This window comes from Phyllostomus discolor, chromosome 1 (assembly GCF_004126475.2).
Source record: "Phyllostomus discolor isolate MPI-MPIP mPhyDis1 chromosome 1, mPhyDis1.pri.v3, whole genome shotgun sequence".
In the NCBI taxonomy this organism is placed as follows: domain Eukaryota; kingdom Metazoa; phylum Chordata; class Mammalia; order Chiroptera; family Phyllostomidae; genus Phyllostomus; species Phyllostomus discolor.
This window is the reverse complement of record NC_040903.2, coordinates 187,875,115-187,892,324: the sequence shown is the minus strand read 5'-3', so window position 1 is coordinate 187,892,324 and position 17,210 is coordinate 187,875,115. Positions and strand designations below refer to the sequence as shown.

Here is a 17,210-nt window from a genome sequence, read left to right as displayed (position 1 = left end):
AAAGAAACAAGAGTTTAGAAAACAGCCTATAAAATGGAAGACATTTGCAAATGCTATATCTGACAAGGGGTTAATAACCAAAATATATAAGGAATTCATACAACTTAATAGTAAAAAAACAATAACCCAATTTAAAACTGGGCAAGGGCTTAAATAGATATTTCTCTATAAAAAACATACTAATGACCAAAAGGCATATGAAAAGATGCTCAACATCACTAATCATGTGGAAAATGCCAGTCAAAATCCATTTCCCTGATATTACCTTGTAGCTACAAGGATGACTGTACTAAAGAACCAAAAGATAACAAGTGTTAGCATGGTGATTCTATGAAAAATAGTATGGAGGTTCTTCAAAAATTAAAAATAGTATACCATATTATCTAGCAATGCCACTTTGGATATTTGCCCAAAATAATTGAAATCAGAATCTGAAAGAAATATTTGTACTGCCATGTTCATTGCAGTTTTATTTATGGTAACCAAGATGTGGAAACAACCTAAATGTTCATTAACAAATAAATAGATAAAGAAAATGTGGTATAGATGAGTGGGTATAAAGGCTGTGGTATATTTACACAATGGAATACTATTCAGCCATAAAAAAGAAGGAAATATTACCCTGCACAACAGCATGGTTGGACCTAGAGAACATTACCTAAGTGAAATAAGCCAGTCAGAGAAAGACAAGCACCATATGATTTCACTCAAATGTGGAATCTAAGGAACAAAATAAACTAACAAATAAAATACAGACTCACAGATACAGAGAATAGACTGATGGTTGCCAGAGTGGAGGGGAGTTGAGTGGTTGGGTGAAAAAGGTGGAGGGATTGAGAAGTACAGATTGGAAGTTATAAAATGTCAGGGGAATGTAAAGTACAGTGTAGGAAATATAGTCAATAATACTGTATTAACTGCATGGTGCCAGTTGGGTACTGGAAATATCAGGGGAACACTTTGTAAAGTATGTGATCATCTAAGCACTATGCTGTACACTTGAAACTAATACAAAATAATATTGAATATAAGTTGTAGTTTAAAAAAATCTAAGAATAAATTACAGTAAAATAGGAAAAAAGAAAAGAAGCCCAAATTGTATTGTCTAGTGAAGAAACTGCACTTACCTGTAGTAACAGAAGATAACTTTGAACCATGGAATCTGGTAAGATACAGAAAAAACCTCCCCTTATGCATTCTCTCCTTACTCCCTTCCTCCTTCTCCCCAGAACCTGGAGGATCACCTATGATTACCGGTTAAAATAATACATCACAAATAATCATACACAGGAAAAAAAGCTTTCACATAAAGATGATGGAAAATAAATAAAAAACAAAACTTTTGAACACAAAAGTACAAAAATCTATGATGATACAGAAGAAAACTAATATAATACTCAAATTAAATTAAATATAGTGAAAAAGCAATTTAAGACAGGAAAGTATTTCATGAGTCATAAATCTGAAGATTTACAATATAAAGAATAGACAGCTGATTAAAACCAGAAAGTAAATAAAAGAAAAAAGATAAAATAGTCTTATAAAAAAGACTTAATTATAATATGCCTATATTCAATGTTCTGTTATATAATGATGATTATAAGTAGATATACAGAGGATTAAATGAGGAGAGCAAAAAGTTAATGAAACAGAAGTAAAGAGGTATAAAGTGTGCAGACATGTAATAGAAGAGCTAACAAAGATGGACAGGAAGACCTAACATATATATAATTGGTGCCTATCAAAACATGAAATAAAACGAAAATAACAGAGCTAACATTTAAAATTCAGGAAAGCATGCCTGAAACAAACAACACTCCCCAAATTGCATATATAGCCCAATGCATACTGGGGAAAATGGACCTGTTATTATAAACTTCAAGGTAATATCCTACCAGTGGGAATATGCAAATGTCAGGGAAATATAGAAGAAAAGCTACGTATTGATAAGTGCCCTTTATAAGTGTATATTCATTATTTTAAAGTGAAAGCATTCAGCAGAGCTGTGCGATGTTATCTTGCCAAAGAAGGACAAGTCAGGGATGGGTTTTCATAGATATGAAGAATAATAGGAAGTGTTTATAATGGTGGACAATAGAAATCTATGCTATACATTCAAAAAGTGAAGACAGGATGGGTTGAATGAATAGTGAGGAAGTACTTAGAGTGGTCAATGCTTTGAGGATCTTAACCTAGTTAATGAAGTGCTGCTGACAGTGTGCAACAATTTGCCTGTTGTAGAGGTGTTTAGAGGTATTTACGTCCACAATGAGCATGTTATTTACACCATCAGCCTCAATGTTTTATTAAGGCTCTGTGTGACAATCTCTACCTTATATCAGAATGAGCTTTCTGATTTGGTCAGAAACCTTTGACAAGGGATAAGCTAAAGGCAGAAATGATTGCATTTATTATGGCAGTGAGTGGGAGAAGATTAGGGTTAGTTGGAGGAGAATGAAATTAGTGAAATTTCGTACATTTCTATTAGTTAGAAATGAATGAAAAGATTAGAACATTCAGGGTGAAAGATAGGTGGCCAGGTTGTTATAAAATGTTGAGAGTGTTGTCAGGTAGGTTGGGTTTTTACAAAAGGGAGCAGGATGCCAGTCTGAGGATCGTCCAGGAAATGTTTTCACTAACACAGTGGAACATTCTGAATGAGACCAAGATTATGTTGTCGGTGTGCCACCAACTGTTACAAGTTGACCTGCGATAAATTTCTGTGGTCTCTGTATTCAGAAGCATTGTGGTGTGATAGGAAGAGCAAGGGGGCTTTAAAGTCACCCAGACCCTGGGTCCTTTACCAACCCTTGTAAAATGTAAACAATACGTAGATTATATATCTTACTTACTTTTGTATTCATTGTATTCATTCTTTCTTTTTGTAAGAATAAATTTCCATTTCTTATTTCCTTCAAAACCTGAACTGAGTCTAAGAAAGCAATGTTGAAATTCCTGCTGAGTTGTGTTTGAACCTTAGGAAAGGGAAATTTGTTTTGCTCCTCCACTGAAATACTACATACTGTGACTTCACAAACAGGCATAAGGTTACTGACCATCCTAGTAAAGGTGTTCTTTAAGTTGCTCAGGTATTTGGCCTTTCCCAGTATGTTGCTCACATTTCATTGATAAAATAATATACTTTTTGTTGTTGTTAAAATATCTTACTAATCCAATAGACTAGAGGCTTCTGAAGGTAGTGGCTGTGTATTTTTTTTTTGTCTGTATCCAAAAGACATAGCATGTTTCTGGCATTCATGGATGACCAGTGAATCCATGAACAAATGAAATGGCAAACGATTCTAGAACAGTTTGAGAGTGCTTTGAAAACTTCCGTGAACTTAGGGAAGGAGTTATTTCCTTTTCTTTGATGCTGCTGCCTCAGTTTGTTAGATCAGACAAAATTTGAAAAACTATACAATAAATAAAGGATTTTTTAATGGGAAAATCATAGTATAGTTTGTTCAGTTAAAAAACATCACCAAGGGCTAAACAAACTCTTCTTCTAAATCAAAATTTCAGTACAGTTTTGAAGTGTTCTGGGCATGTAAAATGAAACTGCAATATTTTATGGAGAGCTCTGTTATAAATTATAAGGTTGCAAATTGATTTCCCCGAGCAGAGTTTGTTTTTGGCCAAAGCACTTGGCTTTGCGCTCGAGGCTAAGGCCTCAACTCAGAGGTTTGGCTTTCAGTCTACTCTGGAGCTGAGGGACAAACGACAGTTGCCCCTGGTGAGATTCAGCTAATCTTCTTGTCAAGCTGGTAGATGTAAATCCAAGGCACACAGACAGTTCTGTTCAGGGGCCTCCTCAAGGGTTTTGGGGTTTATGGAAAGTAACACAATGAAAGTGTGTTAATGGCACCAAATGTTACATCCTGTTATTACTTGATGTTCTGGGGGCTCTGGTTATTGGGGAGGGCTATTGCTCTGCTCTCAAAAGGGAGGAACAAAACTTCAAGCTTTTGCTAATTCAAAACTGTAACTTTTTTAAAAAAAGTTTTATTTTGAGATAATTGTAGATTTACGTGCAGTCATGAGAACTAATACAGAGAGATTCTATATACCCTTAGTTTCCCGCACAACTAGAAACCTGGCATTGATAGGAAATCATCAGCTTTATTCAGATTTTGCTAGTTTTAAATGTACCCATTTCTCTTCTTTCTCTCTTCCTCTCTGTTTGGTTCTGTGCCAAACAACTTTATCTCAAGGTTAGATTCATGTAACCACCACCAGTCAAGTTCAGAATAGTTGCCTCACCAGGATTTCCTGTTACCATCTAACTTCCCTCTTTACCCACCTTTCTAAAACCTGGCAACCACTAATTTATCCTCTGTCTCTTAGTTTATTATTTCAAGAATGTTATATAAATATAATCATGAAGAATTTTGAGATTAGCTTTTTTCATTGAGCATAATTCCCTAGAGACCCATTGAAATTATTGCCTGTAACAATAGTTTGTTTCTTTTTATTGTTGAATAGTATGCCGTGTGATAGTTGTACTGAGTTTGTTCAACCATTCACCAGCATAGGGCAATTTACGTTGTTTCCAGTTTGGGGCTATTACAAACAGAGCAGCTGTAAACATTCAGGTATAGTTTTTTGAGTGAACATAAGTTTTCATTTCTCTGGGACAAAAGCTCAAGAGACCAGTTGCTGAGTGATCTGGTAAGCCCACGTTTAGTTTTGTGAGGAATTGTCATACTCTTCCCAGAGTGGATATACAATTTCTAAATACAGTATATGAGCAATCTAATTTATCTGTATCCTCACCTTTCAGGGTTATCACTACTTTTTATTTTAGGCAGGTTTGATGATATCACATTGTGGCTTTAATTTGTATTTCCCTAAGGATTAAGGATGTTGAGCATATTTTCATGTGCTTATTTTTCATCTTGTGTACTCTTGTCAGTGAAATATCTTTCCAAGCCTTCTGCCCATTTTCTGATTGGATTTTTTAATGTGAAGTTTAAAACTTCTTATACATTTTAGATATTCATCTCTTGTTGGGTATGTGATTTGCAAGTAAATGTTTTTCTCAGTTTGTAGTTTATCTGTTTATCTTATCATTTTCTTCAAGTTTTATAATCTTATATTTTATATTTAAATTTGCAATGCATTTTGAGTTAATTTTGGTATAAGGTGTTAGGTCTGGTTAAAGGTTTTTTTGTGTGTAGGGTTTTTTTTTTTCTGTTTTGCAAATGTATGTATCCCGTTTCTCCCGCACCATTTGTTGTGAAGGCTGTCTTCCCTCCCCACACTGCTGTACCATCCTCATTACTACAGCTACACAGTATGTCGTAACATTGGGCAGGTGATTCCTACTGCCTTATTACTTTATCAGTGGTCTTAGCTACTCCAGATACTGTGCCTCCTTATATAAATTTTAGAATAAGCTTTTTGTCCATCTCGATAGAAAAACTTTTTGGGAATTGCATTAAACTCATAGATCAGTTTGGTGAAAATTGACATATTTACTATGTTGGTTATTCCAATGCATTAAAATGATATATTTCTCCATTAATTTAGGTGTTCTTTGATTTATTTCATCAGCATTTTGTAATTCTCAAGATACAGATCCTGTCTATGTTCTGTTAGATTCATACCAAAGTGTTTCATCTTATGAATTAATATATGGTATTATGTTTTTATTTTGGTTTCCATATGTTCATCATTATGTTTTAGGTTTTTGAGTATTTCTTTGGAATTTGGCTCTCATCTGTTGCTTTTCCTTACAGTAAGCACTCTCACCTTCAGCAAAATTTCTGTCAACCTGCTGTCTTTGATTTGCCATAGGCAGAATCCAGATGGTGTTTACAGGATTTGGGGCTCTGCTAGGGTTCCTTGCAGCATTACGTGACACCTGAGAGTGTCTGTTACGTGTAAGACCTACATGCTCTGTGACAGTCCATCTCTCTATTCAAGGACATTTTTACTTACTCTGTTATTCATGCCTATTTTCTGGATGATAAGAATTGTGATAGGTTTGATTTATGAATAGTGCTACTGACATGTCTAGCTTCTCAGTTATGAAAACACTGATGACAAATATTAGTGTAAATAATACACAAACCAAAATTCATTTAGGCCTAATTTCCCCCAAATGCTTTAAATAAAGTTTGCACAACATGATATCACAAAAGATGATAATTTGGTTTCTAGGATATTATAGAAAACGACTGAGCTTTAAAGGTATCTCTTAAACTTAATATAAATAAATAAGTATGAGTATATAAATATGCAGTCTGTCCATAAAATATCCAGTCACGCACTATGAAAAATAGACACATTTATTGAAGAAGATACAAGATACAAGAAACATTGTACATAGGACAATGATATCGCAGTCCCCTTCAAAGTAGACAACTTGGGAACTCACACAGTTCTCCCAGTGTCCCTTCCACTGTTCAAAACACTGCAAAATCCTTTGTTGGAATCACCATTAGCTGCCCTGTTGTATTTTCCTGAATCTCATCGATGGTCTGAAATCTCTTCCCTTTCAAAGGTGATTTTAGTTTTGGGAAAAACCAGAAGTTGCAGGGCGCCAAATCTGGGCTGTAGGGGGGTTGAGTCACCTGGGTGATTTGATGTTTTGCCAAAAAATTCTGGGCAAGACGTAATGCATGAGTGGGTATGCTGTCATGATGAAGCCACTAGTCACCAGTTGCCCATAGCTGTGGCCTTCAGAATCATCCCAATAGTTTCCATGGAGGAATGTTTGAGCTTAATGTAAAATTTGATGCAGATTTATTGCTCTACATGCTCAGTCATTTTGAATATGATGGCCACACAGTACACTGAAGGGTGCTCACTCAACAGTGTCTATTCACCCCACTGACTAGTACAGTGAAATTGTTATTGTTCAGGCATGCACATTTCAGTCCACCCTCCTTGGCTGCCAGGTCACATCAACGTTGCACAAACCTTTCTCTTTATATTAACAATGGCTGGACTTTTTCTGGATGGACCTCGTATATAAATAAATAAATATAAATATAGATAAATATAAATATATATCTATTTCCCCCATATAGCTTAGGATCCATGCAAATAAGAAAAGTGACTTTGTTTTCAGCACATTATGTATGTTCAGCTTTAGAGCCAGGTAACAGAAGTGCCCATTTACTTCCTCGTGCTACACATGTGAGGAACTCCTTCTTTTAAAGAAGCTGGGAAGCCAGGAACCTCCTTTGTTGTAGGTGACTGTAAAAAGATCATGGCCAGGTTGTTTCCAATATTATTTGTACTCTGGATAACTAGTAAAATATACTCTGATATATTTCTAATTTTAGAAACTATGTTCACACATTGAAAAGTATTTTTATTTAATCAAACATATACACATTAAAAAAGACAGAATGAGATTAAGAATAGAGAACAGCGTGTCTGAATTTCATCAGAGTCCTAACTTTGAAAAGTTAGTGTCCCCAAACATCTGCTAGTTTAAGAAATGAAAAAATGGTAACAATTGCTATTTTTTCCCGTACTCCCTACTGCAAAATCAAGACCATGAAGAACATGATAAAGTTTGTTCTCTGTGTTTTTTAAACAAAAAGCTTAAGCCTCGCTTTTGTACATGAAGTCTATTCACAGGAAATTTATCTCTAAAGTGAAACCCATGAATTTTCACCTATAATCTCTCACTGGTTATAACAGTCTTCTCTTGCTAATATGACCTTTCACTTTTAAATAATGAAAGTTAATTTGCTTTGGTTTTATTTCATTACATTGTTCCTGAGTTAATTCCTTGGAGGTTTTGATAACCCCAGGAGTTGGCGGACTAACATCCAGACATCTGCTCTTTCGTGATCCACGTGGCTGACTCATTATGCCTTTTTCCTAATAATATGAGCTTTCTTTTCTTTCCATAAAATGGATGAGAATTGAATGCCCATAGCAAACTTTACTTCATTTGTTGGCAGTCTTTGAGCACCTCATTCCCAGGAAATATTGTGAAAATATTTGGTGTTTAAATGTCACTTGCCTGAATCTTCCCACAGATTTTCACTAACTTAATACCAATTAATTGGATTGGCAAGGAGAGATTAATCAGCAGTGCATAATTTAATTGCATCAAAGGAAGTAGTAATTTTGAAGAATGTCAGTGGTAGCTTCAATAATATCATTAATGCATTTATTCCTTTGTCCTAAGAAAGAAAACACGGGACTCTTCTTCATTTGTCAATTATTGTTAAAAATAGCTGACACTTCATTACTCCTGATAGAGGATTTTATAGATAATCAATAAAATAATTTACTTTAGAGCAGTAACGGAACTCAAGAGGGAGCCTTATTTAGTTCAGTACTTTCAGACACTTGAAGTGAAATCCTTATTACCCCCATTTTCACATTAGAAATTTGTTATAGATTAATTAAAGTGGCCAGTCTCTGGTCACTGAACTAGGGTGTAGTGGTAGGAGACGGCTAACGACTGACCCTCTCTAGCCTTCCATGTCATTACACTCTACAAATCTACTGTTTCACATCAATTGCCTTTTCTCTTTAGAATGCAAAGGGAAGATTTCAGGGGGCTTATTAAAAACACGTAAACACTCTCATACACTACTGGTAGGAGTGTAATTTGGTACACCTTTTATAAAAGGCAATTTGTCAAGAGACTTAAAAGTTATTTTATATTTTACCCATTAATTTTACTTCTATAAAAACCTGTTCTTAATCAGATACAGGTACAGGGTATTTGTTACAACTTGATTTATGGAAGAGAAAACTAAAAATCTCAATATCCAATTATAATGCAGTGGTTAAATTAATTGTGTTCATTTATATAATGGAATATTATGCAGTGATTCAAATCATATTTTTACATCAGTATTTTATGGCATGGGAAATGATTGTATTATAATATTGGGTGATTATAGCAGGAAATAAACCTTTAGAGATTCAAGTTTTATGAAACTGGTATATAAATATGTGTAAATAATGGAGAAAATTTATTTTCTTCATGTTTTATGTCTTCTATGCATAAAGACTGTTCAAATACATTTTTAAGTTATTCAAAGAATGAATAAGAGAGAGGATACAGCTGCCTTCTTTTAACTCTCTCCAGTCAAACATTTCCTCAGAGGATCTTGATTCAACTCATTGGCCTCTAGTTAAAATATTTAGGCTCACTCTTCTAAGTTTTTTCTAAATCACTGATACCATAATGGATGAAAGTGATGGAGGAGGGGAACTCAGGAGACTGACATTTGTGAAATGTTCTTTCTATGTCAGTATCTAGCTTAGGTCCTTTTATACTATACCATAATTATACCATATTTATACCATAAATATACTAAAACTTATATTTCAGATAAGATGACTGACTTTTGGCAAATAGTAATAGGTTAAATAAATAATTTATTAATGAATCAGTTCTGTGGTGATGGTGGTGGTTACAGTGATTTCCTAATAAATAAACTATGATTTGATTAATGGGACTCTAAATGAATTTTCAGAAATCAGCATTTATATTTTTGTACTATGATGTTTTCTGAACCAGAAAACATCAGAAAGTGCCAGATGCTGTACTGCAATCTTGGGTAGCTTCATTGAGGAGCATGGCTTAAGAGTCGGAAGTCAAGAGTTTTAGGTTTTACTAGTAATTTATTGAGAGGCCTTGAGGAAACCACATAACCCTGATGCTAGTTGCCTTATCTGTAAAATAGGACACTGGACCAGGAACAGAGATTTTTCAAGCTATCCCTGACTGGAAGCTCCAGGGAGGCAGGCGCTCAGAGAGTTTTTGCTTGTGGATCTGGATGGCCTGCGTAGTAGCCAGCATGTAACTAACACATATCTAGCACTCAATAGCTGTGAGTTAAATGAATGACTGAAAATGCCCCTGTGAAGCCCTGCCTTGGAGTCTGCCTTCCCATCAGAACTTCACCTAACATAATTCTTCTTGTATCAGCTTTACATTGGGCATAAGGTGGTACTTCATTAAAAATCAAAGAATAACTTTATTGTTGAAAATAAAAATTTGAAATTATTAAGTTAAAGTCCTTTGAACTCTGTGGTAGTTTAATGTTACCATTGTGTGCTGTTATATTTTTTAAAACAATATAGATCACAACACTTCTTATTCTCATTTTCTCTTTCTGTACACTACCCAGTTCTATGAGAAAGCTGTGTGTGCATTGAATTTATGGCAGAGAGAGGATGGTCTGTGCTTGGTGGATGGATCCAAGTTGACTGGGCAGAGAAGGGGATGATGGGGCATGCCAGTCGGAAGAACAGCATGTACAAAGGCATAGTCATGAGAGAGAATGGCAGGAGAAAGAGAGATGAGAAGTATCACATGACTGAATGCAGGGTTGGAGCAAGGCAATAAGGGATGTGTCTGAAGGAGGGTCCCACCATAAAGAGCTTTGTGTGCCTGGTTAGGACTTTGGCTTTACTTGGGGAAGCAAGCCATTGGATATTTTAACAAAGTGAGATAACATGATTGTATTTGTGTTGTACTAAGTGTTCTTTAGTTGCAGTGTTGAGGTTAGATATTTGGAGCCAGAGGGATGTCTGTTAAGATACCTCTTAATCTGGAACTGGTATCATAAATAATTTCAAAAGAGTTTTCTTTTCCAGACCATGGCATTATTTTTTTCAGGGTTTGTTTACAGAATTCTAAAATGATTCCTTATATGCAACCATAGCTCTTCCAAAGAGGAAGCTTATTGTCTCAATTAAGAATCTGATTTTATACATATCCTGGTATAAAGATGGCATAAATAATCAACCTGAAGACAAACAAGTCAGTAGAACTTGAATATTTTCTATTGGAATGTAATTTCATTTGTTTATGACTATGAGATCTCCATTAGGGAACTGACAAGAGACTGGATATGACATTCAAGGCAGAGTACATTGAAATTGGGATTAATGGACCAGGGCTTAGCATATCTTGAATTATAATTTTATTTTATCACTTAAAACTAAATTTTTACTACCTAAGACAGTTGTTAGTACCTTCATTTACAGAAAAAAATACTACTATACTCATATTGAATGACAGATATACTTCGGAAGGCATATGCCCTGTCTAGGGATGGGGAAAGAGCTGGGTGTGGCTTTGGTCTATTTTAACACTAAGTTTTAACTTGTCGGTTAATGACATCCGCACTTGGGTCTATTATATCAGTCAAAGGAATAAATCTGTCATAAGTGAAGTAAAACAAAAAAGGAAAGATGCACTTAAAATAATAAAATCCTCTTTTGATATGCTACTAAACACAGGATGTTGCTAACATTGGAAGATTTCATTTGCAGCTTGAATCCTGAAAGAAATAATTAAAAAGACATAAAATGGCTATTACCAAAATGAATCTAAAACAATGAAAATCCTTTAAGGTAAATGGGATAGAAATAGAATAATCAATTTTTTCCATTAAGCTATTCAGTGTAATGTTAATGTGTGTGTATTTTTAAATTATTTTTAATTTTTTTGCTTTCCTAGCATTAATTTTATTTTCAGCTTGAGATATCTCTAGGTTCATGCTGAAATACATCCTTAATTGTTCCTGGAATCTCATCAGAGAGCCACAATACAGAATTTAGACAGGGATGGAAAATGAAAAATAGCAAATTGCTTTTGTAGGGAGCTAAAGTGACAATAAACTTTGTAGGAACACTCATTTGCAATGAGTATGATAAAAAAAACAGCATTTCTTTAGCTCTTGTCATGTGCAAGGCTAAACTGGGCTAAACTCTCATTTAATTCCTGTAATGAGCCTATGAAATAACCACTATCAACCCATTTCACAGATGTTTTAGGGAGATTAAATAACATGAGTTATAAAGGTACTGATAGATTTTGTATACCTTAGGTTACGGAGGTAGTAAGTGATAGATTTGCACCCAGACTTATGTCCTTTTGAGCCCAATCTAAGGGTGCCCTAAGTCATAAGTAATGACTTCTAAGCAGCACATGCTCCCTGGCACCTGGCCATGCCCTGTCATTTTTCTCATTGTATTATAATTGTCTCTTTACATGCCTACCTCTCCCTACTGCATGGTTAGCTTCTCCAAGGCAAATACAATGTCTTGTTTCTCCTTCTAGTTCCATGGGGCTTAATGCAGTGGCATGCCCTACAGTAAAAACTCAGTAAGAGCCTACTGAATGACTAAGTTGTCAGAGGTCACTAAAAGTTAATATATTAAAGAAAACATTACATTATTATGGAAAACAATTGATGAGGAAAGAAAGTGTCAATTGCTCCTGAAGCTCTTGTTAGGTATTCTTTCCTCCAAGATGAGATTTTTAGAAAGCTAGTTGAGCTGATTGCTATTGCCTATAGGAATTCAAAGGAGTATAAACAACCCCCTCCAGAGATACTAAGTACTGTATTTTTGAACTATAAGATACCCCCCCCCCAGCAATTTGGGAGGAATAATGCTTGTTAATGCTGCTGTTGAGTTCTATTACATTTACATTGGTGAAATATTATGTTATTTATGTTATTAAATATTTTACCACATTTTTGCTTCAAATTTTTCCCCATTTTCCTCCTCTAAAACCTAGGTGCGTCTTATGGTCCAAAAATGCAGTATGTGAACTGATATATATAAGCTTTAAGAGGGGTTAAAGAAAGGGGGTATGGAAAGCATAATTTAATTAATGGTCTTACATTTATGATAGGCTTGTCTTTTACACAGGGAAGTAGCCAACTTTTCATTGATAGTGAGCTCCAAATAAAAAGAATAATCAGGCCCTGCCTGGTGTATCTCTGTGAATTGAGTGTAGGCCTTCGAACCGGAGGGTCACTGGTTTGATTCCCAGTCAGGACACATGCCTAGGTTGTGGGCCAGGTCCCCAGTAGGAGGCGCACAAGAGGCAACCACACATTAATGCTTCCTTTTTCTCCCTCCCTTCTCCTCTATCAAAATAAATAAAATCTTTTTAAAAAAGAACAATCAGGAGTTTATTTTAAGCTTTAGGTAATTTTTAAGGGTTAATATGAAATTAGTACAAAAAAGAAATTATTTTATATTAAAACATTATTCAGTATAACTTAGACTCCAGCTTGAGGGATTTAAAGCTTAGCAAAGAAAATCATTTCTGATTATAGGAAATAGTGTACCAAGATGATTGGGAGAAGATTCTAAGTGAGTTTGCACATGCATCTTTAAGGTGGGTGATACTGACTTCTGTAATCACATCTTGCTTGATGATGATCTGATTAAATATGATAATAATGTCCATTTTAATCTGGGTCTTTAATTGCCCTGTCTGAAAGCTATTGGCAATGAAAGCTCTCTAACCCTGGCTCTTCTAAAGGAAGCCTAGAGCTTGGATTCTGCTGTTGCCCTCAGCAGTCTTTAGGAGTCAGAAACCAGAATGCAAGGGCTGCCAGCAAAATGATGTGCCCACTTTGCTGGCATTGACATTTGCAGTTCCCTAAGCCCTACAGACGGCTAGCGAATATGCTTTTCACTTTCTGGACATAAATGCATTTGTAAAATTAAAAAAAATTCAGAGTGGGAAAAACACATATAAAGTGGAGTTACATCAGCCAGTGACAGCATGTGAAGTTGCAAAGGTGCTTTTGTTGATTGTGTTTTCTTATAACTGGTTTCTATAAATCCAGCTTCAATGTGGAATAAAGAACATTACCCTGAATCTTCATTTACTTATAAAACATTCTAAAACAGAAACTATACGAAAATGAATGTTAATGCCCTATTTTAGTTGGCTCTTGGGTGCAGTTACATTATGTGTTTTTCTGAGACTCTTCCTGACCGCCTCGAGACTGTTCTGTGGAGAGATCCACACCCCTCTCAAAGCCTCACTATGTGGTACTGTATTGTGATAGTCCATATGCTCATCAGCCCATCTCATTGGATCACTTGGTCTTTGAGAGTAGAGCTGTCTTACAACTTTTCCTTCTGAGTATCTGGTACAGTGTGTTGCAGACTTTGTCATAGTCAATAAATATTTATTGCACTTTTTCTGAAATAACTACTTTCTCTTTTCTTCTCACTTATTTATCTTTCACTTTCCTCAGGTTCTGTCTATCTGCCCAAGGACATGAGAGCTGATATCTGTGTTCATCTCAACCGAAGGTTTTTAATGAACATCCTGCTTTTCGATTGGCCAGCGATGGGTGTCTGCGCGCCCTTGGCGGTAGAATTCCAAACTATTCACTGTGCTCCTGGGGACCTCATTTACCATGCTGGAGAAAGTGTGGATGCCCTCTGCTTTGTGGTGTCAGGATCCTTGGAAGTCATCCAGGATGATGAGGTGGTGGCTATTTTAGGTACTGTGAACTTTCCTAATGTAGTAGCAAATGCGTAACAGTTTCAGAGATTTTCACTTCTCGGTTTCTTAAGAGAAATTTCCTTTGCTTGCTGACTTCAGAAATCGGGTCACTAATGAGATGATGAATCTCAATGAAAACTAGTAACGCTACTTCAGCAAGGAACATTAGTATCTGTCACAGCTCAACGGGCTGCATGAGGGTTTGATGAAACTTTCTTCGGCAACAATAGGATAGTACCTTTTGGACGAGAGCTGGTCATAGCCTTAACTGGCTGTGCTCCATGTTGACGAGTGTGAAAATGGCTTGGGGATTGACCGCCAGATTGGTAATCCAGGATGTTACTTTTAGAAGGGCAATAGAAGCTGTCTAACTCAACACTTTCTTTAAAGTTCAGCAAAGGGAGGCCCCCAAAATTTAGCAACTTGCCCGGCTAGTTAGTAATGAGTCAGAGCTTGAGTTCAGATCATTTACTCTAAATCTTTTTACCGAGTCCCAGTGGACCTAAGTGGTGAGCTGAAAGTGATGAGGAGATAAATGAATTTGGCCCATTATAATGGAGTAATCACAATGTAAGTAAATTTAGGCTTTTAAAGCTGGTTCTGTCCATTCACAACCAGGAAAATTATTTGGTTAATAAGTTTATTCTATAATTCAGAGACCTGCTAGTTAGTTGTACTAGCAAAAAAGGCAGTGACAATGCATATAAATGACAATGTTTGAAAAAAAAATTCATGTTTGGGGACAGTGTGTGTGTGTGTATATATATATATATATATATATATATATATATATATATTGTTATAACAAATGCTAAATGATATTTTAGATTATTTTCACTCAAATATCAGCAGCAGGTTCCTGAAGTTCACATAGATATAAAAGGAAGCAATGATGAGGTCAGAGGAGAATCAACCATGTTTTTTCCTCAAGTAAAATAAGTTAGAATTGCAGGTTGTCAACTCCCTTTTGATCACATTTTCCTGGCTTGTGTCTCATGAAAAATGAGCTCAATTTTAAACTATTGGATTTTTTAGCTTCCGAGGTCAACCTAGCATAGCTTGAATGCCACTTACTCTCGTAAGTACAAGATTGGCTGATGTGTTTCAGCAACTGCAAAAGCAAACTCCAGCACAAGAAATGGAGAAATGATTTCAAAAAGCATAATTGCCTGGCAAAGACAGAATGGAGAACCCAGAAACAATGACCCCTCACAGAACGGTTTCTGTAAAATTGGCATGAGCCGGAGAAAATGGTTCAGGGTCTCAAATGACTGAACACTGTTGTTGGTAAACCTCCTTTTCTCATCTGTTTAGAAATAGTATTACAGTTACCATTACATTTCAATTAGTACCTATTTTTATTTTTTTGTGAGAAAAATTCACACAGCATTTAGAGTCAGCACTGGGGTGTGTTTAATGCCACTTAGCGCTTGCTCTGCTTCATTTCCTAGAGTATAAAGGGGTTGTGTATAATCTTTCATACAAGGTGTACATTTTGTTAGAACAATCCTTTGTAGTGTATACACACTACAACCATTCTTGTTTACTTAAAGAAGAGGATAAAACACAAACCCCAAACAGGTGTATTTTCTTTTCCTGCATGTTCGTGTCGATGGCGGATGGGCAAACAGATATCAAATATATTACAGTGATGTGAGGACTATTGTGATAAATTACCTAGCTGTGTACTCATTGCCATTTGCTTTGCCCCATATTCTTTGTCATGGTTTTACCTTAGTAACTTCTTTTCTTAAAAAAAATGGAGAAAGCCCTGAGTGCAGTCTGGGTCTGCTGAGCTGCAATCATTTGCTCAGTGAGAGAGACAAAATGCATTTTCTTTTTCTTTTAAAATAAAATGGTAGCTGGTTTTGCTCAGTGACACAGTAAAAATGAACACAGGGCCTCTGGGTATTGGACCGATCTCATCACATAACTGTCACATTTTATTTCCTTGAGTGTGTGCTTTTTTGTTTATCCCCTCAAAAATCTTGGGATTCAGAGACTTTTCATCTCTGGCTTAATGAGTCAAGTTATTTGTGCACTTACCTGTCTGGCAACCTTTTGTTTGTTTTTTCCATGGGCATCTAACAAATATTAGTTCCACCAAAAAGCAGTCAGAAGGTTTTCATTTTTTTAAAAATGTTTACACCTGGAAGTGATCTCTCCAAGGCAGAAGTAAGCAGGACTGGTGGGGGCGGCACCGTGCTGGCAGAGGTGCAGGTGGGCTGGTGGCATTGCGTCTGTGCAGTGGGACCCAGGAAGTCCCTGCAAATCACCAGTCTGTGATTTGGATAATCTAGGAGACAGATGCAGAGACAAATGTAGGGAACTCATCCTGGTATTGAGCTTTCCTCCAGTCTGGGTTTAGAGTAGAGGCAATCTGAGGGGACTGTATACAGGAGTGTGGGCTCCTGGTGACTTTGTGCAGGAGACCAGTATGAAGCTGCAAGAGAGACATGAGGGCACATCATGCCCCAGAGAGCACTCCTGCCATGGCCCAGACCCATGCTGTGTTCATACCATTTGCAGGTTTTGTCTTCCAGGCAGCTGAAGCTGGGTGCCCGCTGCTGCCTGTGCTTTGCTTGAAGGGCTTGGAACCTGCTAGGAGGGCCCTCCCTAACTGATCCAGCAGGTCATCACACTGGCTCCATTTTGTGACTTCTCCGTGTGGATTCCATTGGGAATGCATGTTTTCAGACTTTTCTAAATCAGAAATACTTTATTTTGTGATGAAAATAGGGGAATGGTTTCTTTAATGCTCAAGATTGCTTAATATTTTAAGAAAGGGAGAGGAAAATAGTTACTCCTGACTTTTTGATGATGTCCATTCCTTTCCAGCTCCTCTGTCCAGTCATTCCTTTGGTTCTTCTCCTTCCTCCCACTCCCCTCCCCTGCCCTCTCTTCCTCTCCCCTCCCCTCCCTCCCCTCTTTTTCCTCTTCCTGCTTCCAATTTTTT

At 36.3% G+C, this 17,210-nt stretch overlaps 1 protein-coding gene across 1 annotated transcript in view; it reads left to right on the top strand.

Moving 5' to 3' along the window:
• Positions 1-17,210, top strand: part of KCNH5 (potassium voltage-gated channel subfamily H member 5) — a 259,894-nt gene that overhangs the window by 176,969 nt on the left and 65,715 nt on the right. The window contains 3 exon segments of the mRNA XM_036010818.1: positions 14,021-14,051; positions 14,054-14,112; positions 14,114-14,252. Coding sequence (XP_035866711.1) covers positions 14,021-14,051; positions 14,054-14,112; positions 14,114-14,252 — 229 coding nt within the window.